This window comes from Choloepus didactylus, chromosome 7 (genome assembly GCF_015220235.1).
Source record: "Choloepus didactylus isolate mChoDid1 chromosome 7, mChoDid1.pri, whole genome shotgun sequence".
Classification (NCBI taxonomy): domain Eukaryota; kingdom Metazoa; phylum Chordata; class Mammalia; order Pilosa; family Megalonychidae; genus Choloepus; species Choloepus didactylus.
The window spans coordinates 42,058,559-42,083,990 of NC_051313.1; the positions used below are offsets into that span (position 1 = coordinate 42,058,559).

Sequence of the window (25,432 nt, forward strand, 5' to 3'; positions counted from 1 at the left end):
ACTCGATGCAGAGTGACAAAAATGGCAGCATTCGGCTCCAACTCTCAAAGGAATTTGCTGGACCATGCAGAAAGACCTCATTTAAACTGGCGCGGGCTGCAGAGGAGGCTTTTGTAATCTGCAGCTCTCCTGAGAGCACAGCCCCAGCAGTAGCGTGCTCAAGTGGGCGACTGGCTCATGTCCAACTGCTGGAGCCAGCTCCAGAAACCTAACACAAACTAACGCAAGAGTTCTGCAGGGCTTTTAACAGAAACCAGTGTCTAGATTCAGCCTGAACGCTGTCCTATTAGCATGGAGACTGTGAAGGAACAGGGCCTATGGTTTTAGCCCTCAAACGAAGGAACAGAACATCTGATAATGGAATACGACACTTGAAAGCAGGATTGTTCCAGAACACCAGGCATGTGAGGCTGCTACACACCACTGGATCCTCTACCCCAGCCCTGCATGTATGGTGGTCTTACACTCTATGACAGATGGTCACCGTCACTGCAGCCACCACCTTCCCAACTAGGCCCCGCATTCTTGAGGGAGAACCCCTACTTTATCCACCTCTCTCCCCTGCACCCTGGGTACTCAGGTGCTTCACAGGTACCCGGCAAGTGAACTTTGCTGAATGGATCCAGGCCTTTCTTGAGCATTTCTACCAACATGGAGACAAACGCTTTGCCAGGCAGCAGGCTTGTCCAAGGGTAGAACCCACTCCATGGGCTGAAATGTGTGATATATGATAGGGATGTAATAAAAAAAAAAAAAATCAGTGAGAATCAGGAGAGAAAAGGAAAAGAATCCACAGCCCTTCAAGGCTGGACTCAGTTCCTGAACTCTTTCCACCACACTCTAGGTCTGGAATTCCTTAGCACTGGTCCTACTGCTAATTGAAGAAAAAGGAATACCCAAGATACCAAATAAATTTAGGCAACATTGCATAACATGACCCTTCAAGAACATGAAGGTTCATAACGTTTCTTAATGTTTAAGGCCCTATTTTACTTTGGTGTTCCCCAAACATCCGACCATGGAATCCAGTTTCTACTTTATACCCATGAATATCTTGAGGATCTAGTATTCTGTGGAACATTTTGAGAAACACTGATCTCTAGTACCACTAAATATCTGAAGTGTCACAAACGTGCAGAACAAGTTTTTAATTAAATATGGATTTTGAAACCTTAAACTTCAGAATCACTTGGAGGACATGGGAAAACAATGTTTTGAAATTGAATGAACACATCAACAAAAGGGGCGGAACGGATGATGTCTCTGGAAAGCTGTGCATGTGTGTGTGGTGGTGGTGGGGATCTCCATCTTGGAATGAAAATTCAATGCTGAAACACGAGAAAGCAGTCAGCAAATATCCTTCCCCCTGCCCCAAGGCCAGTGGGACCTCTGGCAGGCAATCTTTCCAGCTGCCAGCCCCGAAGTGGATGCCAGCAAGCCCCTATCTCCCGTCTCCATACAGAAAGGTGAGCCTGTGAGACACATGGGGTGGCACATGGCGGGGAAACGCTACTTGTAGAAACGCTGTTCACAAGATGCCGACTACTGAGTGTTAGGAATGCTATAAAAAGGAGTGCCTGGTGGGAACTTATAGTTTACAAGCACCTGTAGCAACTCTGGTGATTTTTACACCCCAGTTATTTATGCTCCATGTAAGCTCCATGGTCAAGAGACCTTCCAGAAAGCCATTCACATATACAACTGACTGCCTGAAGCAGGAGCCCCTGAGGCTCTCCTCAAAGCTCAGCAGGCTGGCAAGAGGAGAACTCAGGTGCGCTATAAAACCAGGAGGTGTGGGAGAGCACCTTAATGCTGGGATGCCACTGCTTTCCTGGGGAAAGAATGTATGTAAAGAGTGCACCAGCTTTCAGCAAAGAAAACCCCTTTTCATAGCTGTGTCACTTATCCTTTACTGTTGTCAACACTAAAAAGATTCAGACGGCCATTCTTTCCACGAACAACAGTTCAGACTTGGAGCTTTTTAAAAGGCAGAATAAAGATCCCTGCAGATGCAGAATTCTTCAGGCCAGCATATTATAATCAAAGACTACAGTTCACAAGTGCAAGTAGCAGAGTATATTCTCCATGTAATATCTAACAGATTCCTATTTATCGTAGGTTACATTCCTGAAAATAGAAATATCTACATCAAGAAACAGCATGATGTAGCCTATATTGCCTATATTTGATGAGAAGTAGTCCTATCCAACACCACCAATATTTAAAGACATAAGAGAATCATGGAATTCAAACATCAGCCAAACGAGCATCAAAGATTTACTCCTCTGAGGAAGCAGCCTGTGTATATGTTCTAAACGGCCTCCACCACGGGAGAGCCCGCCACGTTTCCAGACTGGTTGCCACGATTTCTTTATGGTTGCAGAACCTCACAAATCACCTACCTAGGGCCATGTCATAGATAGAATGTTAGATTTCAGGTTTGAAATTATACATACTCCACAGCTTCAAAACTCGATGATTCTGTCCTCATCCAGCAGACAAGAAACCTAGTAATTGGAGAGATTCATTAGCAACAACCCTAAGATAATGGATGTGGGGCCAATGGTAGAAATGAGATGAAAACCATCCTTCCTCCTCTTCATCTGGGCTTTCCTGGCTGATGCTTCTGAACCCTTATCATAAAGTAGTTTAAACACAAAGCTAAAGGCGGGCTGCTCCCTAACATGGTCTCCAAATGCATCAAAAGATGAAGAGGAATGAAAGAGTTTGTGAATTTAGGCATCTTTTGACATCAAAACTATGGCGAGACTGAGGCTGCCTTCCCTCAGAGAGGAGACACGTGTTTGCTCAGGACAGTTTACTGGAAGCTCGGTTTTGGGGCCATCACACTGGCTCGTGGACACCTCTTCCACCAATTTGTAAGTACAACCACTCAGCTTTATGAATGCCTGAAAGAAGACAATGCCCTTCACACCCCAGGGGGCTGGCACCCATAAAAATAAGTATGGTTATTTTTTTCTTTTCCAGGTAGACCGATAGGTCAAAGGACTTACACATGGCTTAAAATGAATGACAGGTGTGAAACATGCAGCCTTCCAGAGAGGCAGCTCTCTGCAGCCCTCAGCCCTCTGGCAAGACTCTCTGTCATGTGGACACAACTCCAGACCAAGGCAGGTCCTGCAACCTTCAGTTAGCAAGCCAGGGAGTGGGTCTGGAAGGTTACTATGAAGACTGGTTAACCAACCCCCAACCCCACCAAAAGCCAACCCAAAAGTTATTACAGAACAACTGTTGGGAAGCTGAGGTGCTTAATTTGGGAGAAAAATGGGGTCTGAGATACTGACCTCAGGCCTGTTTTGTGAATTTAGGAGAGAGTCTTCAACAAAATGACAGTCAGAAATTACGTTTAGAAGTAGATAATTAACTTCAGGCCATGTGCGCTGCTGAGGTGAGCATTCATTCCAAGGCAAACGGAAATCCTAAGCCCGGAAAGCAGATGCCCTCCAAGTGCCCCTGTCCCCGCTGTCCCAGGGCCTTTCTTCTCTTGTTCTGTGGGCATACGGAGCTAGGTACCGTCAGGAAAATTTAAGGACTTTTCATTGATAACTGAAGAGAGATCTCACCACAACATTACCCAAAGCATTCTGAGAAAAAAGTGACTAAGTGACCCTAGGGTTCCAGTAGGGTATAGTAATGAAATGCATTATTCCAAAGGTTGTTATTTATTATCATCAAAATCATAGTTCATCAAAGAAATAAATAATAAAGAACCCAAGTACTTAAATCTCCCTTGAAAGATGTTTGCACAATCTTTTAGGATTACACAGACACAAAACAAGTCTACTGTTCAGCTCAACAGACAACCTACACTTGAAAAATCAGACAAAAATTGATAGTACATTTTCTTCTGAACACATTCCTTTCAATGAATTGTTCAACAAACAATTTCAATCCAACTGGCCTCCTTAAAACCACACTAAAATTAAAACTTACTCGCATCTTTGGAAGCCACAATGACTCACATGCCTCTTCTTAAACAAAGACAAGCCATTTTATTCTTCTAAAAGCCAAATGTCAAAATTTCTCATGTCACATCTCCACCGGTCCGAGTTCTGAACTGGCTGGCTTGGAAGTGTTGTCACCCCACTTAGCTTCCATTACAATCTTTTTACCATCTCAAGAGCTATTAAATTACTAAAAACAGATGTCTGAGTTCCATTAGAACTTAGGGGCCTGCTTATGCCTGGGAAAGTCTAGAATATCTAGTATTACAACACTCCAGACATTCCCCTTCCAGGACTACTCATGAGCTGGAGGGAGCTCACTACAGGAGATCCTTGTAATTCCTCCACCATGACAGAGAGAGTTAAAGGCGGATCAGGCTTTTATGGGTTTGAATTCCTTTTCTCTTTTATAGCATTTAAAGAAGGGTGAAAGTATCTTGCTGTAAAAGGAGCTGGGGCACAGAACAGAGGACCCTTTAATATGGGGGTGTCAGGGGGGGTTGTAAAGAAGACCCCAGTGTTCATCTTACCACTTGAGGAGGAGAAATTCAGGACAAGCTTGTCTACATCTGTTACTCTGGCTCCAGTTCAGAGCATGTCTCATTTTAGAAAATTAGGAAGATCTATTACGGTTTAAGCCTATTCAAGAAATATGGATTCTGGTCCAGCTGTGTGACCTTAGGAAAACTACTTAACCTCTCTGGGCTCACTATTAGTGCATTTGTCAGTCAGCAGGTTTACCTAATTACACAGTACATATTTCAGCCCATTGCAGTTTTACAAACCACTCTCATGTATTTTAGTGCATTTGCTTTTCTCAATAACCCTGTTAAGTAACAGGGGCTATTTTGCTCATTTATAAAGCTGGAAATTGAGGCTCACAACTAAGATAGCAACCAGAAACTGGTAGTGGTGGGAACTGAACCATCAACTCCTGTTCCAAATGCTCTTCTTACCACATGACACTACCTGATCCTTCCGGTTCTAGCAGTAGTAAAATGTCACAATTTTTATCTGCCACCATTCAGAACCCATTTCATTGCTGTGTTTGGAATATGACATCATTTATAGGTGGGGAACAAGGAGAAGCATGGGAGTACAATGTACCCTTGCATGAAAACATATATTTCCAACTTAATTCTTTTGCTCTTTTAAATGCCTAGATCCTGAACCCTAACTAATAGAAGTGCTTAGTAGGCATGGTAAAGAATAAACTAACCAATCTTGCCTCTGGTGGAAACACTCACGTACGGAAAAGCCCAGGATACATATTCTACAGTTAAGTATCTGCAAATCATTAGTTTACTGGGGGGGGGTGGGGAGGGATAAAGGGACCATAACACCAAAGATCGACCAAGGTGGGTAGGACCTCAGTGCCTTTCTAAGAAAGTCCATGGTGGGGTCCTTAACCTTGACATCGAAGGTCCCCCTGCCTCCCCTTCCCTTCTGCCCTCATCCATCCATCAACAGGGGAACCCATGTCATAGGTCAGCGAGGATGACTGGATATAAGAAGAATGAAAGCTCCGAATGTGAGTGTATTCTTTTCACTGGCAGTAAAATTCTTGAACTGTCAGCAAACTGGGGAGGGCACCTGGCAGGCCTGCTTCACTTGCAGGTAAAACTTTGAGATGAACTGGCCCTGGGAGCCATGTTCTGGTGCTCTGCTGCTCCGTGGTTCTCAATTTCTCAGTGTGGAGTAAAATTCAAAGAAAATGGAAGAGTGCCCCTCCTCCAGTGCTCCCCCCTCCAACCCCACTTTGCTGTCGTTACTAGGCCATAGAGTTGGGCACTGACCTGCTTTGCCCACTTCCCCTTTCCTCAGTGATTTCTCAGCCTGGCACCCAGCTCTGAGATGAGGCCTGCTTAGCACCAGTGAAGTTCCCCACGTTCAAACCAACAACATTCTGTGTGGAGATGAGGGAATCAAAGTTAAAATCCAACCCATCAGCATCCATGAGTTCACTACGGATAATGGACTCCATGTCACATTCCAAGCTCCCATTAAACATGTCCAGGTCCAAGTCGCTGGGGAACTTCTCATGGCCCATGACGGGAAGGTTTGCACTAGTGGAGTACAAGGAGGAGCCTGAGAGAGAGTCCGAGAGGGTTTGCATAGACTGGCTGACAGGAGATTGCTGCTGGTGTTTGGCTGACCCAAGGCTGCTGGAGTCGCCCAAGCCCATGTTGCTGACGGGATTCGACAAGGCACGGCCGCCGCTGAGAGTGCTCTGGGTTTGGTGCTGGTGGTGGAGCAAGTTCTGATTGACCAAACTCCCCTGGCTGGGCTGGGCGGCAAAGGACATCATCGGGTCACTGCGAAGCATCACATTCCGGCGGGAGTTCTGGGCGGACACAGCGGTGCTGGCCTGAGACATCAAGGGGTCCGACTGGGTCATCATGACGTCGCTGTGGCTGAGCGAGTCCGAATTGAGCAGGTCCTGGAGTGTCTGGTTGCCATAGTGCGACATGGAAGAGAAGGTAGCCGGTTTGTTCTCCTGGATGGTCTGCATGGGAGACTGACGCAGAGAATTCAGAGACGAGGGTCCAAATACCGTGTTGTTAAAGGAGCTGGTGGGAGAGCCCAGGCCAGAGCCCTTGGTGGTGTAAGGGAAGCTGGAGCTGCGCTGCATGAGACCCCCGGTGGGCGATGGCTGGGACGACGGGAGCGTGATATTGTCCAGCAGGTCGTCCATGAGGTTGTCAGCCAGCCCATCGTTCAGATTCATGGTACCCGCCATGTCAGTCAACCGTGGCAGCTCCACGGTGCATGGCTTGCTTACGGAGGGCGAAAGGCTGGCTGAGCTGCTGTAGAGCATGGGGGAAAGCGGCGCATCATCATCCTGGACGTCATCCAACTCTGTGCTTGCCAGGATGGGTGACAGGCGGCCGCTGACTGTGCTGGCATTGGAATTGGTGCGTGAGCGGAAGTCCGTCCATGCGTCCAACTCATCACTGCTGCGGGAGGTGGGGCTGCCAGGCCATTTGGAGAGCTGGGAGGGACTGTCGTCTGCTGACTCGGGGGCCGTTTGCAGGGCTGCCTTCTTCTTGGCCGCGCGGCCACGGCTCTTAGTGTATTTGTTGCTGTTGTCCATGGAGACAGCCCGCCGCCGGGGTGCCTTACCACTCTTTCCGCCATCAGGGTTGATGATCCACCAAGAGCTCTTGCCAGTCCCTTCATTCTGGACCCGCATGAACCGGCTGTGCAGCGACAGGTTGTGCCGGATAGAGTTCTGCAGAAAGAGAAGAGGAAACATGGTACGTGAGTCCGGACGCTTCAAAACTGGGCACCCGGAAGAAATGGTTAACCAGACTCCTCATCTTTTAAGGTTGCCTCAATTTCAAAGGCTTAAAAGAAAACAAAGAAAAAGACGCATGATAAACACCTAGACCCCTCTCCTTGGTTTGGCATTAAATGACATGTTAAATGGCCAAGTTTCGTATCTAGGAGGTGGGAGATGGTTTCATATCCAGGAGATGCTGGAAATAGATATGCTCACTGATATTGTTTTCCTCAAATTCAAGTTCTGTTGTCCTTTCTGTTATTGTATTTCCTATACTGAATTGAGTATACTGAATGGTAATTTATTACCATTTCACTCCCTACCTTGCACTGAGCCACAAACCTCCCCGGCTCTCCGAGGTAATTAATCACCTGGGGGCCATTTTACTCTCTTGTGGTCCTCTCCTCCAACAACCTAGAGACAGACTTTTCTTAAACCACTTCACCACTTCCATCAACCAAGAATTGCTGTGAAATTTTACCTATCCTTGCTATGTCTCCATCACATATAATTTCACATCTTATTACATAACATTAGGCAGACATAAGAAAAGAACGGTAGAGCAGGATTTGCTGAGTTGGGAAAAAAAAAGTAGGCAAATTTCCAGTGGAAGAATGCCAAATAATTTATACAGACAGCCCCTCTCGAGGCAGTGGAGAATAACTCCCTGTCTGTTAGGAGTAGGCTGTACATAGAGACTTCCTTCCAAAGAGCACAGTAAGGAAAGAGGGAAAAAGAATAACTTTACAGTGGACAAACCTGACAAACACTACCTCAGCTAGGTTAGCATCAACAGTGGTAAGTCAAGTGAAAACTCTGTGCCCCGATATAATGTGATGAAAGCTTCCCTCTAAAACCCATAACCTCAGTCTAATCATAAGAAAAACATGAGACAAATTCCAATTAAGGGACATTTTACAAAATGCCTGTCCATTACTCCTCAAAACTGTGAAGGTCATCAAAAACAAGGAAAGTCTAAGAAAGTTGTCATAGCCAACAGGAGCCCAAAGAGCCTGCAGAGGATCCTGGAACAGAAAAAAGGACAGTAGCATGGACTTCAGTTAATACTAATGTATCAATCAATATTGGTTCATGAGTTGTGACAAACACACCATACCAATGCAAGAGATTAACAATAGGGAACACTTGGTGTGGGGTAGATGAGAATGCTTTGTACTATCTTTGTAAATTTTCTGTAAATCAAAAAATTATCCTAAAACAAAAGGTTTACTTCTTTGAAATAAAAAAAGAAGTAGGACAAAATACCCTCAAAACCCTAATGGCTATACCCATCTTGTTTGGAAGATAAGCTCAGTTGCAGGAATGACCCAGATTCAGTCCTATCTCTGTCACTGACCAACCATGTGACCCTGAGCAAATCCCTTAATCTGCCTGCAACAACTTCAGCTTCCCATCTTAATTATGGCCATAATTATATCCATACTATCCCTCCCTGGCAGGGATGACGTAAGGATGACGTATGATGATAGACTTCAGAAGCCAGGCACGCCATGAAGTCAGGGTGTTATTACTGCTTTATAAAGCACAGAGTCTGTAGTGGAGAAGGCTCACAGGCTGCTGCAGGCTCATGCTAATTTGCAAAATGCCTTATGTGTAAAAAAGGGGAGCTGATGGTATTCTCCACATCTGGGACAGCATCTGCAGCCCAGATGAGTTTTTATTTGCAAGTGAAAGACAAAAGATATTGCCTGATGCTGGATATTAAGGATGAACAATCCTAAGTTATCAGTTTTCAAAAAATTGGCAATTACCAATGGTATTTATGTAGAAGATACAAATACATGTGTTCTTCCAGAATGTTTTTAAAACTCAGAAAGCCAACAGGATTTTTACTATAAGTAAATAACTCAAAATATTCAACGTATTTTTCACATATGTTCTCGTGCAAGAAGGGACTACAGGTCAAGAAGGCTGGCAATGAGCATTAGCAATCACAGATCACAAGTTGGCATCTTAGCATGCCTATGACTGCCATAAAGACTCATCTGAGAGTAGAAAACAGGCAACAGGTCGACTATCTGATGAAACAAATGTTCCCCAGGAGATATATATATATCCTTTTAATGGTTTTTTAAAAGAATAATGGCTTCTCTACTAATGGTTCAGAGATTACGTTTCTTTAAAAAGTAAAACACTTTATGAAATAGGTATGAAGCATACTCTTAAAACTCACTCTGCAGGGTTCAGAAAGCAGGCAAGTGTAAGGTGGTTCTATAACTGAGTAGTCAGATGACTAGGTATATTAAAAATAAAAATTTAAACTCATGCTTCTCTGTGAAAAAAATAGGGAGGTCTTTAGGTTACATGGGGCAAGGTAGGCACTGGCCCCACATACCCCTGCCCAGGCCAGCCTCCTTTGCTCTAGACTTTAGAAAGAGTTTACACCAACAACTGGAATTAATAAGAACGGGGAAATCAGCAGTATCCAGCTATCTCCCCTTAAAAAGTATTTAGGGAACAATATTTTTAAAAATGTATATTTAGTTTCACTAATTCTAAATCAACTGAGAAAAAGGATGAAACATTTTAAAGAATTCTAAAATGCCCTATATAGGTTTCCTAATGGTCATATATTACCACAACTCTAAATTCCAACATTGCATGTGTATAAAATTTTATACAGTTACAAACTACAACTGCTTAAAATTTGGAGGCAGAGGTTAAGTTTCTCTAAGGACATGTGGTGAAGTGACTGGAACATCCACATCTAGGACCAGAACCCAGGCGTCGGGACGAAGAAAGTTCCTAAAGGCAGGGTGAAAAACTGAGGGCCTGCCCGATTACACCACTGGGCCAGAGATTTCGGTCTCATTATCTCTAATCCTCATAACAAGCCTGCAGAGCTGGTGTACCAGTGGTCTCATTTTATATATGAAGGCTCAGGCCGAGAGATACTGAGTAACTTACACAAGGTCACAAAAGCTAGGGTCTGTAAGAACCAGAGCTGATACTGGATTTCCCAACTCCAAGTTGATCCTTTTCCCACAACCCTTTACAGGTCTGTCACATCTGTGCTAACAATTAAAGAAAGAATTGTTTACAGAAATTAACATTTAAGAAAGAAGAGGGACACAAAAGCATAGTCTTATTACCATAATTTTATGTTCATGAAATAGTTAGGCGTAGTCTTTTGGAGGGGTCTTCCTAAACATTTTTTTTTTATCTCGAGAATTTTTAAAAAGAAAGTCTGTCTTTCAGAAGAGCAGACCTGAAAGTATAAGCTCACCCTACAGCACAAGCTTGGGTTTCTTTAGCAAGGTGGCCAGCACAGGATTCCAAGTATTGGACAGTGGTGTGTAAGAAACCATTGTTAATCATCCTTAGTTTCTGAAACAAAATCCAGATAATAAATGGGTGATTAGCTTCAGTGTGTAGTCTTTGTTTCATTCTCATTTTGGAGATTATTTGTTGCAGTATACATTCCCTGAGGCTTATACCTACAGAATGCTCAGACTGGTTTTTCCAGTTACCATCACTAAGACAACACACAAAAAACCATGCCCCACCATCCTGATGGTCCTGTCTCAGCAGCCTTCCTTCCCCACAGGCTGGCCAATTTTCCTCTTAGAAAATCAGTGTTCTGAAGGTGAGGCATTGACAAAAGCCAATAAACGTGGCGCATCTGTCCATCTCCAAGTGCAAATGTCCCTTCACCCTGCCAAGGTCAGATGTTAGGAATGCATGGTGTTGTATCTGATTTTTAGGCCCCCTACCTAAATTTTGGTGAAACAGGAAAGGTAAAGAAATGCCAGATAAACTACCTAAACCACACTGTTTCCCCACACCTTACCTGATAACAATTCATGATGACATGATTTCTGGGGAGATTAGTAACAGAAGATTTTCAAACCACTCCTTCCCCACCTCAATCCCAAAACAAAGAAGTGCTCTTTCTTTATAAAATCAAACACATCAACTTGTAGTCTTAAGTTCTCAATGCCATTAGGCTTTGTGAATTAGTTTCCAATGCACTGTACATTTATTTTAAACTATAAAACTACCATTAAAAATACCCTGTGGATTTTCACTAATTCATGTACCTTCTTACCAAATAGTCTTAATTTCTAAGACTTTACATTGGTTTGGGAATTAGGAGCTCAAGCTAAAAGGAGGAATGGTTTGACGGGACTATAGTGATTTTCCTTATCACATCTAAATATGTTTTGAAATATGTGAGGCTGGCTGGCCAATGTTAACTGGCTGAAGAACTAGGGATGTGCTTTCCTTAAGGGCACAGTGATATGGTAACTATTACCATTCATTCTGTCAACAAGTGCACTTACTAAACGAGCCAAGAGGCTACTATGATCCCAACCTAAAATCACATGAACAGTTCTGGTTATTGAAATCCACTCCTAAGAAACCAAGAATCTGACAAATTATATGAGAGAAAACTTATTTAGGAAGAAATTTTCACTTCAGGAACAAATGTATCAGTTTTTCCCAAGTCTGGGCCCAGAGATTTAGAGAAATCTTCAAGCAACTCTATCACAATGTACTTGAAGAGAGAGCAGAGATGAGACTTCTCTTCGTCTCATTTTTATGTCAATCTTATGGACAAAATGATTTACACCAACCAAGCCTGCACTGGTGCAGAAACCCATTAGATTTCGTTAATTAGTAACGGAATTGGCAAACCTGCGTCATCCCATGTGCCTGCAGATGCCCTTGGTGGGGCAGCCCTTCAACCACGCGCGCGCAGTAGGTGCTGCAGGAGGCAGCACGACAGAATCCACGTCTTACCGCCCTGCTGAGCAGACCGTGTGGGCCACAGCTTAGCGATCCCTTGGCATAAAGATAACCGTAGTACTTATTAGAATCTTGCAATTATTTTTCTTGCTATACTCAAGACAATTTTCTACTGCAAGACAGATTAATTGCTAATGCTGAAGTGCCCATGATCCCTGCATATATGCCAACTGGTGGTAAAGTCAAATGGGCCCCAAACCAAATGAAAAAGTACTCTACCAATAATTTACAAAGTGGATAATTTACCTGTGCAATTTCAGGAGGCAGCGTGATGTTGGAGAGCACGGGCTTTCATGCCCCCAGGTCTGGACTGGAATCTCGGCTCTGGCGCTTTCTGCATGACCTTGGGCAAGGCACTCAACCTCAGCTGCCCCTTTTATAAAACACCCTCCTATGTCTAGGACCTTTGGGAAGTGTACATAAAATTACACACGCAAAGTACTCAGCAGAGTGCCAAGCACAAAAGCAGCTCTCAGCAAATGCCGGATCCCACGAATGGGAGCAGTGACATAACAAGTGTTCATGTACTGTTTTCTGAGCACCACATACTTTAGGCCAAAAGGTGAGGGGGTGGCTCCTTCCAGGAAAGGATTTCAAACTTGCAGAAGTTTTCCAAAGGTGCTGTGCCAATCAGGAGCAACTGGTAATTTCTTAACTGTTGCTACCCTACGTCTGCTTCGGCCCCTTCCAAGCCATGTTTACCTTGTGGAGACTGTCCGCTAACCCAGACACCAGCTGCATGTGCTTCCCCTGGAACACAGAGAGGTTTTTGTCTAGAAGCAACATGTGGTATCAATTTATCTTTCTCAGCAACTGCAACAAGGAATCCACTCATTTAAAAATAAAAAGGGAGTTGTGTAATTTAACTCTTAAAAGGCCCCCACTCCTTTTTTTTTTTTTTTTTTTTAAAGACAGCTCCACTTTTTTTTGCTGTCTTAAGAACAGCAAAATGAGTTATGGTTGTCAGCTCCCAAGCCAGATCCAGAGCTCCCCAGGCAGCAGACAACAAGGGGTTCCAGCAGGGAAGATCTGCAAAGGACCGTCCTAAAACACAGCACTTACCCACCTTGTGTTGTTCAGGACCAGCATTTCAAGCAGGTCTCACTGCTTGACTTGCGGGCACTGATCATTCAGAATGAGGCTGACAAATGCCTGAACTCTAACAGACGCCTCTGCTGAACTGCAGATGGGAAAAGTCACATGAAAAGCCCAATGGAAACCACGAGTCAACGGGAGACCCAGGGGCCAGGAGGCCACAGTGGAGCAATGCAAAGATAACAGCTTCAGGTGGGGGTCTGGGAAGCTGCCTTTGATTTATAATGATGGGCTCTTTCAAAGGCAGTTCTCTGAGCGAGGCCCTTGACTTCGCTAAAGTAGTGGCTCTGAACTCGGGGCTGCCCATTAGGATGATCTGGGGAGGTTTCAAACACATCTCACCCCTAAAAGATACTGATTCAATTGGTGTGGGATAAAGGTCTGGGTACAGGTACATTTTTAAAGCTCCTCCTGAGTCCATTTCCACCAACTGAGATTCTGATCCCCACCTAATGATTCCTAGTCTCCTCAGGTCTGGGGACACCACACAGTGATGTCCTCTAAGTCCAAGTTTCCACCATTAGAAGACAGGGGTGAAAACTGGAGTCAGAGATTAAGTCTGCGATTATACATTCAGAGGAAGATGGAGAGTTACAACAGGGTTTCAGATGACTGGGGTTCAGGCCTGCTTTTTTCTTAAAAATAAAAAAAATTAAAAAAAGTGATTGGGGGTGGATGTCCTTGACTTTACATTATCTGATGGACAGTCATCTCATTTTGCCCTGCAATGCTTTTTCCACCCAGCATGGACAGGCAGAGACAGAAAAGAGGGCACATGGACTTTCACAAAACCAGGAATTGACACTGGCTGAACCAGGGAGGAGCTGGGACATAATTGATCCCTGTAATCTTCAACAGCTTCCCTGAATTAGCACGCAGTCTCACAATCCCTTTTACAGACGCTCCTTCAAGAAAAATGTCAAAAAGGTAAAATGAGTTATAACCAGTGAAAAAGCCATACCCCAATACTGAGGTATTTATTAGTTTCCCGTGTTCAGAATACAGGGAAAGTATGACTTAACCAACTTTCCTGAGAACCAAAGTGCATGTTCAGATAGCTCAAGAATGTTAGTAACACTTGTAAACACTGTTTCTCATTCCTTGACCGTGCAAAACACTACATCGTTTCACTCAGTGCAAAGGTCCTGGGGTGGACACTTCAAAGGGCCAAGCAATGCCGCCATCTGAAGGAGAACTGTGAGGGATGGTCTTTCTCAGACATTGCTAGAATCTAGGTTTTAGTGGGGTCTACCCTCTTCCACTAGATTTTATCTCCTTTGGTGCTAAAATTTGTTAAAAGTAGGTACAGAGAGTATGGTAGCATAAAACAGACTTGAAACTATTAGAGGTTACTTCTGGCTAAATGGAATAACAGCTATAATTGTCAAACCTGCCTTTAAGATTGAAAAGAAAACGTAAACCTTCCTCTAAAGGATTGCACAATCAATCTTGATCTGTAAGAGGAGTTCCAGTTTAGTCCCCCTCTTACTCATCTAAACCTCTAAAAGTTTAAACCATTAAGAGACTTGTTTTTTTAAAAGATGATGTTGTAAAAGTAAATATTGTTAGGAACTTGGCTGAAAGATTAAATTTCCAGTTGGAAACAGATTTCCCGTTAAATCTGCTGACAATAATCCCCTATCCACAGAGATGTCCTTTGGAAACTAATATTTATTTTAAGTTTTCGTGCAGAAAGCAAGTGACATGTTCTGGTCCCTTATAATCTGGTGATCAGAATAATGAATATATTTTCTATCCAAACAAAATGAGACACATGAGGCTTTTCTAGGAGGGAAAGAGCAGGCAAGTTCTCTTCAACAGCATGACAAAGACAACTACCACTATGCTGCAGACAGTTTAGTTGGGTTTTCCAGTGTGGGTTTTATTTTCATATTAATTAAAAAAAAAAATTTTTTTTTTTTTTCATTTAGCAATCTTCTTTCCAAGCTCTTCCACAGCTGTTTCTGCTCTTGGAGGGCAAGAGGGAACATTCCATTCCTCACAGCCAAACCTGCACTTCCGGCACACAGAGAACCCTGGCAGCCACGCAGCCGCTGCCCACGCCCATACCCTGCAGCACCCTGCCCCTCCCCAAGCCCTCCCATTTTCAACCCCAGGTTCTTCTCTGCACAGACTGGGGAAGCAGCAGCTAAGAGCCTGCAGAAGGAGGAAGACAGCCCCCAGAAATCAGGTTAAAGTCACAGTGTTTGGCCGCCCCTGCTTCTTTCTCCAAGCTTCTCCTTGATATGAGTGAATTCGTTTCTCCCTCCCACAAGGGGCCTAGCAAACACATGCTACTTAAATTCCTTCTAAGACTATGCACAGCAAGCCACACAAATGGATGCTTCAAAGGGTTAAAAAAGCCATGAGGTTACAGAATGCTCTTGAAACTGGCTCAGCACCACAAAGTAGAACAGAAATAGTTTTGTTAACAGAGTTTTCACTTAGATTAAAAAAAAAAAAAAAGCATTAAATGTTTCCAGTTTGGAAAATGTATTGTGGGTGGAATGGCAAGAAAAAAAAGGGCATTAGAAATACACATCAGATTTCAGGAACACGTCAGAGGTTTTAGAATCCCTTTCATAGATGAGCCAAATGATCAGAGCAGGAAGTCCAGTAAAAGGTAAATGCTGGGAAATGGGGAGGGCTGTGGAACCCATCTTGTAACACGCAGTCCTAACTTTACAGCGAAAGAAACCAAGGACCAAGGAGGTACAGTGCCATAGCCGAGTTCAATCAGCTAGTAAGTGGCAGAAGAGCACAGACAAGCTCAGGTCCCCAGGCCACAAGGTCAGTGCCCACATAATCACAGCAGGGGACGGTAACATTCTCCAGAAACAGAACATTAGCCCCAGTGCCTGGATTACCACACCAACTGGGATAAAGTGCAGGGAGCACGAGCATAGATAACTTCATCCATCCATCCGTCCGTCCATCTTATTTTATACCTTGAGGAATAGATGTCTGTTTCCTCTAGCACATACTGTGCTTTTTAAAACTAGAAACCATGTCTTATTATAGCTTTAGCATCTGGCATGGTGCCTGGTACATAGTATGTACTCAAAAAATATTTGTTTAATAAATGGATTGATGTGAAGGGGACAGGGGCCACAAAATAGACCTCAATTGTATACTTCAACAAGTCTCACCCTTGGGTTTACCTTCAATTATACAACCCAGTTTTGAAAAACATGAAATAATCTAACAAGTAGGCTTAAGTTTCTTTAATAAGTGGCAGGGATGGCAAGAAGGGCAAAATGTGTGGGCAACTCTATGGAGCAAGAGCTTGACAGAAGACATCTCCGGTCCATCCAGGACAAAGAGCTGACAACTATTTGTCTTGGGAGGCTGTGGCTCCCCGAGTACTTGGTAACGCAGTTGGCTCAGAGTCCTCAGAGGCAAACTCAAAACCAGCTCACACAGCCCGGTTCTAAGTCCCCTCCGAGCAAGCATGTAGGTAAAAAGAGAAATCTGAAATGGAGTCTACTTCACCTGCATCAGAAAGAAGGAAACAAAAGTATTCAGTGACTAGCAGGGTCAATGCTCTGTGCTTAATAAATCTAATCTCATTTTCTTTTCACAAGCAGCCTGTCTGGAGGAAAGTGAGGCACAGAAAGGTTAAATAACTTAACTAGGAGGTGGTAGTGCTAGAAATTGAGTCTGAGGCTAACTCCAAAAAGCAAAGCTTTCTCCACTGCACTGTGTGTTTTCCGAAGTCACCAAACCCCCTGAGGAGGGAGGCACCATTAATAGGTGGCCCAGAGTGAAGCTTTAAAAACTACAGTACAAAACCTTTGTGACTGAATTAAATGTCCCCATCTATAAGTCTCTATGCATGGTCCCTAACATTAGGAAAGTGAAGGACTTGGTGAAAAAAATGACAAGCTGCGAAGCAAGCCCTGTTGGAACCAGATCCGTCTATCTGTTATAGCTAATGTTTTAGACAGGATTCCCCTTTTTCCCTTTGACACACCCAAAAGGGACACCACTGGCATGTCCCAACCTGCCTGGGACCATCACTCTTAGGGAATGACCAAACATGACTAGAGCCACAAACTGTTAAGTATCTGGGCCTTCCTTGGTGGCATGTCTGATGGCTTCTGTGCTCAGGGAAAATTAGCCACGACTGACTCAAGCCAATACCACCTGGCTGCCCCTGGCAGGCCTAGTCAGGCCCCCACACAGCTGGCACCAGACTACAGAACCCCAAGCCACAGACACGAGGCCAATGGCTGCTTACCGCCCTGGACATTGCTATCACAAGGCTTAATCTGAAACAGGGCTCAGCTCTGTACTATTTAAAACATGTAATTAGTTTATTATTGAGCCAGAAAAGATTAGTTTGCTTTACAACTGTGTGAATTTTAAAGTATGATGCCCTTTGCCTGCCAACTGACAACATGATCAGAAGGATGCTTCTGTTTAACCTCAATCAGAAACTCTGTAAGAAAAAGGTTTTAAGGCTGCATATGTATGCTATTTTATTATTTGTCTTCTGGCACCAAAATCTGCAGAAACAGAAATCACTGACAATGCAAGCACATTAAAGGGATGGATGTGGAGGTGCTGAGTGGGTGAATTAAACAGCTTGAAATCTGACATCTGAAATCCAGGCAAACTGCTTTCCCATTCTTAGTTTACAATCCCTTCCTTCACATGAAAATCACTGGCTGTAGCATCACATATACAAACAAGACTCCTTCCAGCTCTTCAGATGTTATGGCTTAGAAGAGCAGTTCTTTTTGTCTTGATATTTCAAGAGCAACTGATTTCTTTTTGGTAGAGTCACTTCTCCAAGATATATGCCAATGTGTGGGCACAGTTGCACAGCTCCACACAGGCCCACACCCTGGAAAAATTGGGAGGGGCCATGGAACATTTTTCAGGTAAATCTTAGGGAAGGAAAAAGTTTGGGCTAGTATTTACAAAGAAGACAAATGCACATGCATCTGGAAGCAGTTATCTTCCAACTGTCGGTGGTGATAGTTATTCTGTCACCATAAATCAAGGTGTTACTGATGAAAGAGGCAGAGAAAGAAAGTAAATGCCACAATTACAGAATATCTCATGTTGGCCCCTGCAAACAAAACTGATAGGCTTTTTTATTAGAATACAGAGTAGAACGTGGTCAATTCTGCAAAATGACTCCGGCCTACAGTATCCTCTTTCCCCCTCACAGCCCAATGAAATTCAGCTAATAAGGAGCAGCTTTCTCTATCCTACAACCTTACCTGCATGTGCAGCAATTCACTGTACTGGTTATGCAAGATTTTTCCCTGTTTAAAACCGCAGGATGCAAAAGAAGTTGATGACCAGTATAATGATATTGCTAAATGCTAAGTGAATCAACCATTTATTCCAGGACACTCCCAGGTGCCACTTACACACACAGATGATCACCAGACAGCAAAAAGTCCATGTAAGATGATCAAACAAGAAAAAGGAGAGGACATTCCCACCAACTAACGAGCCAGGTACTCATTCCGTTTTTCTGAAAAACATCCACTGAGCCATCCAGATACTCATGCATTAACTTAAAAACTAGAATGTTCCTAAATGTGCAAGTTAATATTAGCACTACTCCCTTAGCTATGATGAATGAATGAGGCTAAATCAGTTTTTCTAAATGTCAGGAATGCAATATTTTAGTACTAGTATGTACTAGGCTCCAATTGACTTCATTTACACTGCTAGGTAAGCTCAAAAGCACTTAAGATGCTGGAAACATCAGTATCGGTAGTGTAATATCACCCTCCTCCTAGAAGCAGGAGGTGTAATATTAACTGACAAGGATAGCCACACAAGCGACTATAAAAGCTGAACATACAGTAGAAATGGAAAATTCCTATAACCAAATGTTTCAATGGCTGAAGAAATTTAAAAGACAGTTCTTCTAGACCCTGTTTGGGGGGGGGGGGAGGCTTTGAGAGACAGAAGGGACTAAGAGGAAGAGGTCAGAGTGGCCAGTGGCGAGCTGGGGAGTGAGCATGCTCCGTCCTCAACCAGCAGGTGGCACAGAGCTTCAGGGAGCACTGCCGCCCCCCCACCCTGCCCCCAAGCTGTCAGCAATTCCCAGCCCTCCTGAGGACAGACAACGCCTGGTCTTTTCATTGCCTCCTTAGTTGAGTTTGGCTTGGCAGCTTTAGCCCTTAGATTCTCTCCTCCTAATTCCTGAAGCCCTCATCTGGGCCTCCCAAAGTTTCTAACTCTATCCCCTGCCTCAAGTTATTCAATTGCTAATCGGAAATGTGTGTGGGCTCATAGCACCACCAGGTACTAGATCTCTCCCTGAGGCTCAGCAAATCATTGTACATACGGGAGCCACTGAGATTAATCCATCAAACATCAAAACAAGGGAGAAAAAAAAACACAGAAACAGATGTTGCTGAGCTATTTTCAGGTTCAAAGGTAGCTTCAAGTAAAATACTTCCAACTCTCTGAGGCATTAGAAGTATTACCCCAGATTCGCTGTTTCTCTAGAAACAAGTACAACAGGTTCATTCAAACATTAGTTATAACCTCAGAAGTCTTCCCAAGTAAGAAAGACAGCTGAATCCTAGGCTAATTTGTGAATAGAAAGGGGAGTTGGAATACTAGTTTCCTATAAGGTTAACAAGTCCATGTCAGATGACAATTCTCCACGGGTCTCTCACATTTCTACAAATCTTGCAAGCAAAGCACTAATGCCCTTTGTTCTGGACTATCTTTCAAGGATGTTTCCATAGTAAATAGCCTTGAAAGAAATGGTACCTCCTTCCAGAACAAAGTGGCAAACGTGCTTACTGCCTATTACAAAAGATTTAGTATCCCCAACTAAATTCAGTGTTCCTCTCTGATATCACAGCCCACTGCACACGCAGGCATCAACCTGGGTCCATCTGCATCACTCACCTGGGACTTGGGGGCAAGGAGGGAACTGATGCAAAACATGCTGCTGCTCATGCTGCTTCTGCGCTGTGCCTGAGAAGTCAACTCCCTTGCCTCAGACCCAGGAGTCTGTGTCTCACCCGGTGTTGGGGACTGAATCAAGACCCCCAACAAAAGGCATGTTCAGGTCCTGTGGGTATGAACCCACTTATAAGTAGGACACTTGAAGATGTCAGTTAAGGTCTGACAAACTGAGTGAGGGTGGGCCTTAATGTGATATGGCCTAAGTCCTTAAAAGAAAGGAAATTGGACGTGGGGGAGAAGAGCGGAAAGCCAGAGCTGGATGTCTACAGAACCTGAAGAAAAAGGAAAAGATGCCACCATGTGCATTGTCATGTGACAGAAAAGCCAAGAAACCCCACAGGTTGCCAGTCAGCCAGAAGACACCAATCCTGGGAGGAAGCAAGCTGAACAGCCTCTGAAACCATGAGCCAATAAATTCCTATTGTTAAGCCAACCAACTGCATGGTATTTGCTTTAGCATCCATGAAACTGTGGCAGGGTAACTTGACAGCTTGCTAGGAGGGTAAAATCTCAGACCCTTGCAGTTCTTGATAGTCCACTGCTTTAGCTTATGAACTGCTGACATTTCCTTAAGATGCTGGGCAATTCATCTCTAGCCAGATTTCTTCTCTACCCCTACCAAAAATAAAAAGGAACACAAGATAATGGGATAAAGGAGGAAACTGGAGCTCAAGTAAGCGAGGCAGACATATACAGTTCTGGCACTTCGAATGTTCTGTCCTGGCTCTGCTAAGAATCCATACTTTCTTTTTTTCTTTTTTTTTTTCTTTTTTTTTTTTTTTTTTTGACAACAAACAACTAATAAAAAGGGAGGAGGGCACCAGGGGGAAAAAAAAAGAAGATCCTCAGATTCAGCCATTTTTATTGTTCTATCTGCATCAGTCACCGTCTTTTTCAGCTATTGCTCAATGCTGTAGCTTACTTATGAAAAACAGAGCTGAGTCAGCAGCAGGTTTGTTTCTTCTTACCTTCCTCTTCCATCAGACCCAAGAGCAGACCACATGATATTCACCTCCCTGACAGCTGGGCTGCCCCACCTCATTGTAGTTCTCACGGTGATAACGTGCTGAGTTTCTGCAGAGTCCAGATCTCCATCATGGAGCCCTAGACAATTCTCCTTAGTTTCTGTGACTTGTGTATAGCCTACCTTCAATTTAACCTTGGTGGAAATGCCTTCAGCTTTCTCCTCACCACAGTGAATCTGTTGTTATATTGAGTGCCTTGTATGTAGAAACCTAGGATTCTCTCCCTTTCCATTTTAGCTCTCCCACATTAATTTTTTGTTTCCTCTGACAGTGTTTAGCAGCTTTAGACCTGCAAAAAGGAAAATGGACCAGAAAGTTTCTGCAAACCAAGGGTGAACACATGGACACAGCACACTCACACAGGTACAAAGACATAACTCTCTCTCCAAGCTTTCCAAAAGAAGAATTTTCTAGCTTATTAACTATGAGCCAGGAGACTTTGCTACAAAATATAACAAACTTACAGGATTCCATGCAGTACCCTTTTAACTGCTAATTTAAGCCAGACATGTTCTGGTACAGCGGAAATTGGTATTTTCTTTTCATTCCCCTTTCCTCTTGGATAACCTATTTCCATTCTTGGCAAAAGTAGTATCTTTACTATAGTATTCACATGCACCTACACGTCCAGTGCCTCCAGAATGATAACAGAATGTTGCCACATGTCCAAATAATGTGCTCTTTGAGAAATAATTACCAATTAGAATGCTTTGAAATGGGCCAGGAGTTCCATTTTGCTCACACTGTGTGGTATTTTGGCCACCAAACACAAGCTTTCTTTGGTTACTCCTCACATGAATCAGAAAATTACATTAATTTGCTGTGATACTATTTGTGGACACATGTGGAAAAGAATTCAGACCTCCAGGAGGAAATGAGGGTCAACTCCCTCTACTTTGGCAGCGGGTCACCAGCACAGGCACCCCAGACACAATACTCTGCAGGACTCGCCTGGGTTTGGGTGTCGAGGGCTGCAGAAACAAGGAACTATTAGCAATAACTTGCAAATCATCAATTTTTAGTGCTTTCTGTGTAGGGTGGCTGCCAAAAAAAGAATCTGGCAGAAGTCATTTTAAACACACCAACCTAAGCTATAGTGAAGTATTGTTATTATAATAAATAGGTTTTAGTAGTTTGTCTATCTAGAAGTCTATAGACAAGAGATCTAAAACAAAAATAATTTAAAAAGAAAGGTTTAAAATTTAGATAACAGTTTGACATTAAAAAATTTCTTGTGGCTTTTCAGTCCTTTTTACTGGCAGCCCTCATTTACGTGGTACTGTGTTTGGTGATGAAAGTGAAAATATTTCTTGGGGGGAAAAAGGTGTATAAAAAAATACAGAGAAAGTCATGTGAGTTCATGTAAGAAGGTAACTGGGAAGAGTTAAATAACAAAACAAAGCACAATAGGTCTCTCTTTTTTTATTATGTTGATGATGCCTGGCACATGGTAGACCTTTAATACATTTCCTTGAAAGGATAAATGAATTCCCTCTTTATTTTCCCTTTTGAACTAAGCCATGCTATTAAAGTTAGCATCTGCAATAAAATCCAGGAAGCCCAGCCCTATAGAAGTAGACATTCTCTTTTCCCGGGTTCACCTTTAGCACTGAAAATCATAGTAAATAAAGTATCAGATTTACTTAGGCTGACTGCCGTCACCATCAGAAATACTGAGAAGTTCAAAATGTGAATATTATTAGTTCTATTAGAACTATTAGACAAACTCATACTTCTGAGTGGACTACAAAATTCAAATACAGTGGTCAAGAATGTTTTAATTAAAATTCAAGATACTTTTTGGTAGCCATGGGGAAATAAATATTCAGACTGACAAGAGTCTTAAGAGTGCAAACTCTTTGGAAGATTGTTTTCCAGTATCTACTGATATTAAAAATGCACAAAGCCTATGACTTAGTAGAATAGACTACTCCATTCTCTTCTTCCTTCTAACAGAGTATTGATTTTTAGCTGGGCACATGGCTGTCCAGGAAAAAAGACTACATTTCCTAGTCTTTCTTGACATTAGATGGGACCATGTGATTTAGTTCTGGTCAATGACATGTAAATGCAAGAATTCAATGGGACTTTCAGGAATACTGTCTAAAGGCAGCTGACTCCATGAGAGACAGATCCCTTTTGTCCTTCTGTCTTTCTTCCTCCTTTTGGCCTATACCTAGAGGGACCATGAGGGGACTTTGAGGAATGAAAGCCACCTGCTGAGACGCTGGGGAAGATCAGTAAGAGAAGACTGATCCTCCTCACTGACTTCTTAGGCCACATCAGCCCCACCAGACTTTTTTTTTTTTTAACATGAGAATAATTCACTGTTAAATTTGGGTTTTCAGCTAAACCTAACCCTAACTGATAGACCCAGCAACTCTATTTTTAGGAATTAATCTTATTATACAGCTTTCTATATGGTGTATATTAAATGTATGTACCACATTTAACTTTTGCCTATTTTAGATTTATAACAAAAAAGTTAATAACTATTAATTAATTCCAAGTATTAATAATGGTAAAGGTTTCTAACCACATTAAGTCAGACAATACAATAGAAAAACCTAGCAAGAAAGGCCTTTTTGTGCCCACCTCCCATCTACCTAGTGTCATCAGGCACAACAAAAGCACTTTTCAGTGAATGAATGTGTATGTGTTGGACACTGTCAACCTTCAATGTTACAGGCCAGTGGGGCTGGCAGTAATCCTCCTGGCCCTAAAGACTTAGAAGTTCTGATGTAGAGGCTGCTAAGGCTCAAGATTCAGCAAGGGAAGAAGCTATATTATAATGAGGCTCTTAAAGCTTCTTGTTTTAGGTCTATCTGGATTTCAAGGGAAAGAGCACCTTTGGGAATTAAAAATAGAAAAATGAATTGTGGGAAAGACGGCTTGGAGAGACACATGGTCCTAACTTCTACTGGGAATTAATTTTACGGTAACAGAAGATATAGGCTATTTCTACCAATCACGGGAATAAGGCCTAGGCCACCACCTCAGCAGCAATTTTCACAGAACTATCAGAAAAAATAACATCAACAGCCAATGACACAAAATATTTACAATATACCACAATGTACATAACTTGAACAAAATTATGTACCCTCTTCTGATTTGGGGGCAATCTGAAATGAGCAGAAAGTAAGGCAGACAAAGTAACGTATCACTCTCCATTCGAACCCAGAACATCAACTCCAAATAATAAAAATGCTATCCAGTAAGAAAATCAGCAATCTCATGTCTGGACATTGTGGGATGGAACCCAGCAAACAATATTTAAAAAAAAAAAAAAAAAAAGTCTATATACTCCCACTGAACCAAATGGTGGTCAATTATCCTCCCCTAAAAAGAATTTTCAAAAATCAGGAAATGAGTAAACAAAGAAATTTGTCATAAAACCATCCCAATGTTCTGAATAATGACTGCTAAAAAAAGAAAACTTTATTGCATTAAGATACCATATGACTATCTTAAATTTCCATGTGTAAAGGCTGGATATTGAAAACTGTGTCTTATGTCAGTATGTAAGAAAGAGTGGGCTGGGAAAATAGCCCTAAATATTCCTAGTTAGGTACATACTTGTTGGGTGGTGGTAACTGACTATTAGTGAAGCCAGGGCCAACCCCAAGAGAAAAGAAAAGATGGGCATTTTGCTCCAGGGAAAGAAGGTTACTTAGAAACTGGTATTTTACGTTCATTTCACTGATAAATACTACATCATTACTCCCCTAAGCCTGGGTTTAAGATCTGTGTGGGATGAAAGATGTTTATTTCAGGACTTAAACTGTTTTTCTCAACATTTTTTAAATCCTTCTTAATATGCTATTGAGCCCACTCCTGGCATTTCATAAATAAACTTGGGGTAAATTCTTGGGTCTCTGAGGAGGTTCCTGTGACGTTAACAACCTGGTAGAGGGTAAAGCCCCTGGAATAGGAATGACAACTTCTTGGGTGTCTCCCCCTGGAACTCTGAACACAGGGCTGGGTATACCACAGACACACTTTTTTCATTAAATTCTAACCACATTAAAAGAAATTTAAAATAAAGGAAAAACTTTCCAAAAATGACAAAAAATATCTGCTGTACTACTAGCTGTTTTGGAAAGTGATTTTAGTTTAATATCTTTCGTATAAATGTCCTACATGTCATTTATACTACATTCAAACAGGCATCAGGCATACAAACATGAGTGACCAAGGTGACATGGAGTCTAGTCTCATGGAGTCCACAATTTTGTGGGGCGGTGTGGAGGCAGAGGGGCAGACATTAATTAAAACAATTACGTGTATAACTACAAATTGTGAAAAGTGCCCTGAAGGAAAACAAGAGTATTAGGTGAGAA

The 25,432-nt window shown here is 42.8% G+C and overlaps 1 protein-coding gene across 1 annotated transcript in view; it reads right to left on the reverse strand.

The window, feature by feature from the left end:
- Positions 1–25,432, reverse strand: part of FOXO3 (forkhead box O3) — a 112,479-nt gene that overhangs the window by 12,953 nt on the left and 74,094 nt on the right. Inside the window, exon 3 of the mRNA XM_037842305.1 lies at positions 5,762–7,197. Coding sequence (XP_037698233.1) covers positions 5,797–7,197 — 1,401 coding nt within the window. The 3' untranslated portion in view covers positions 5,762–5,796. The remainder of the gene's footprint in view (positions 1–5,761; positions 7,198–25,432) is intronic.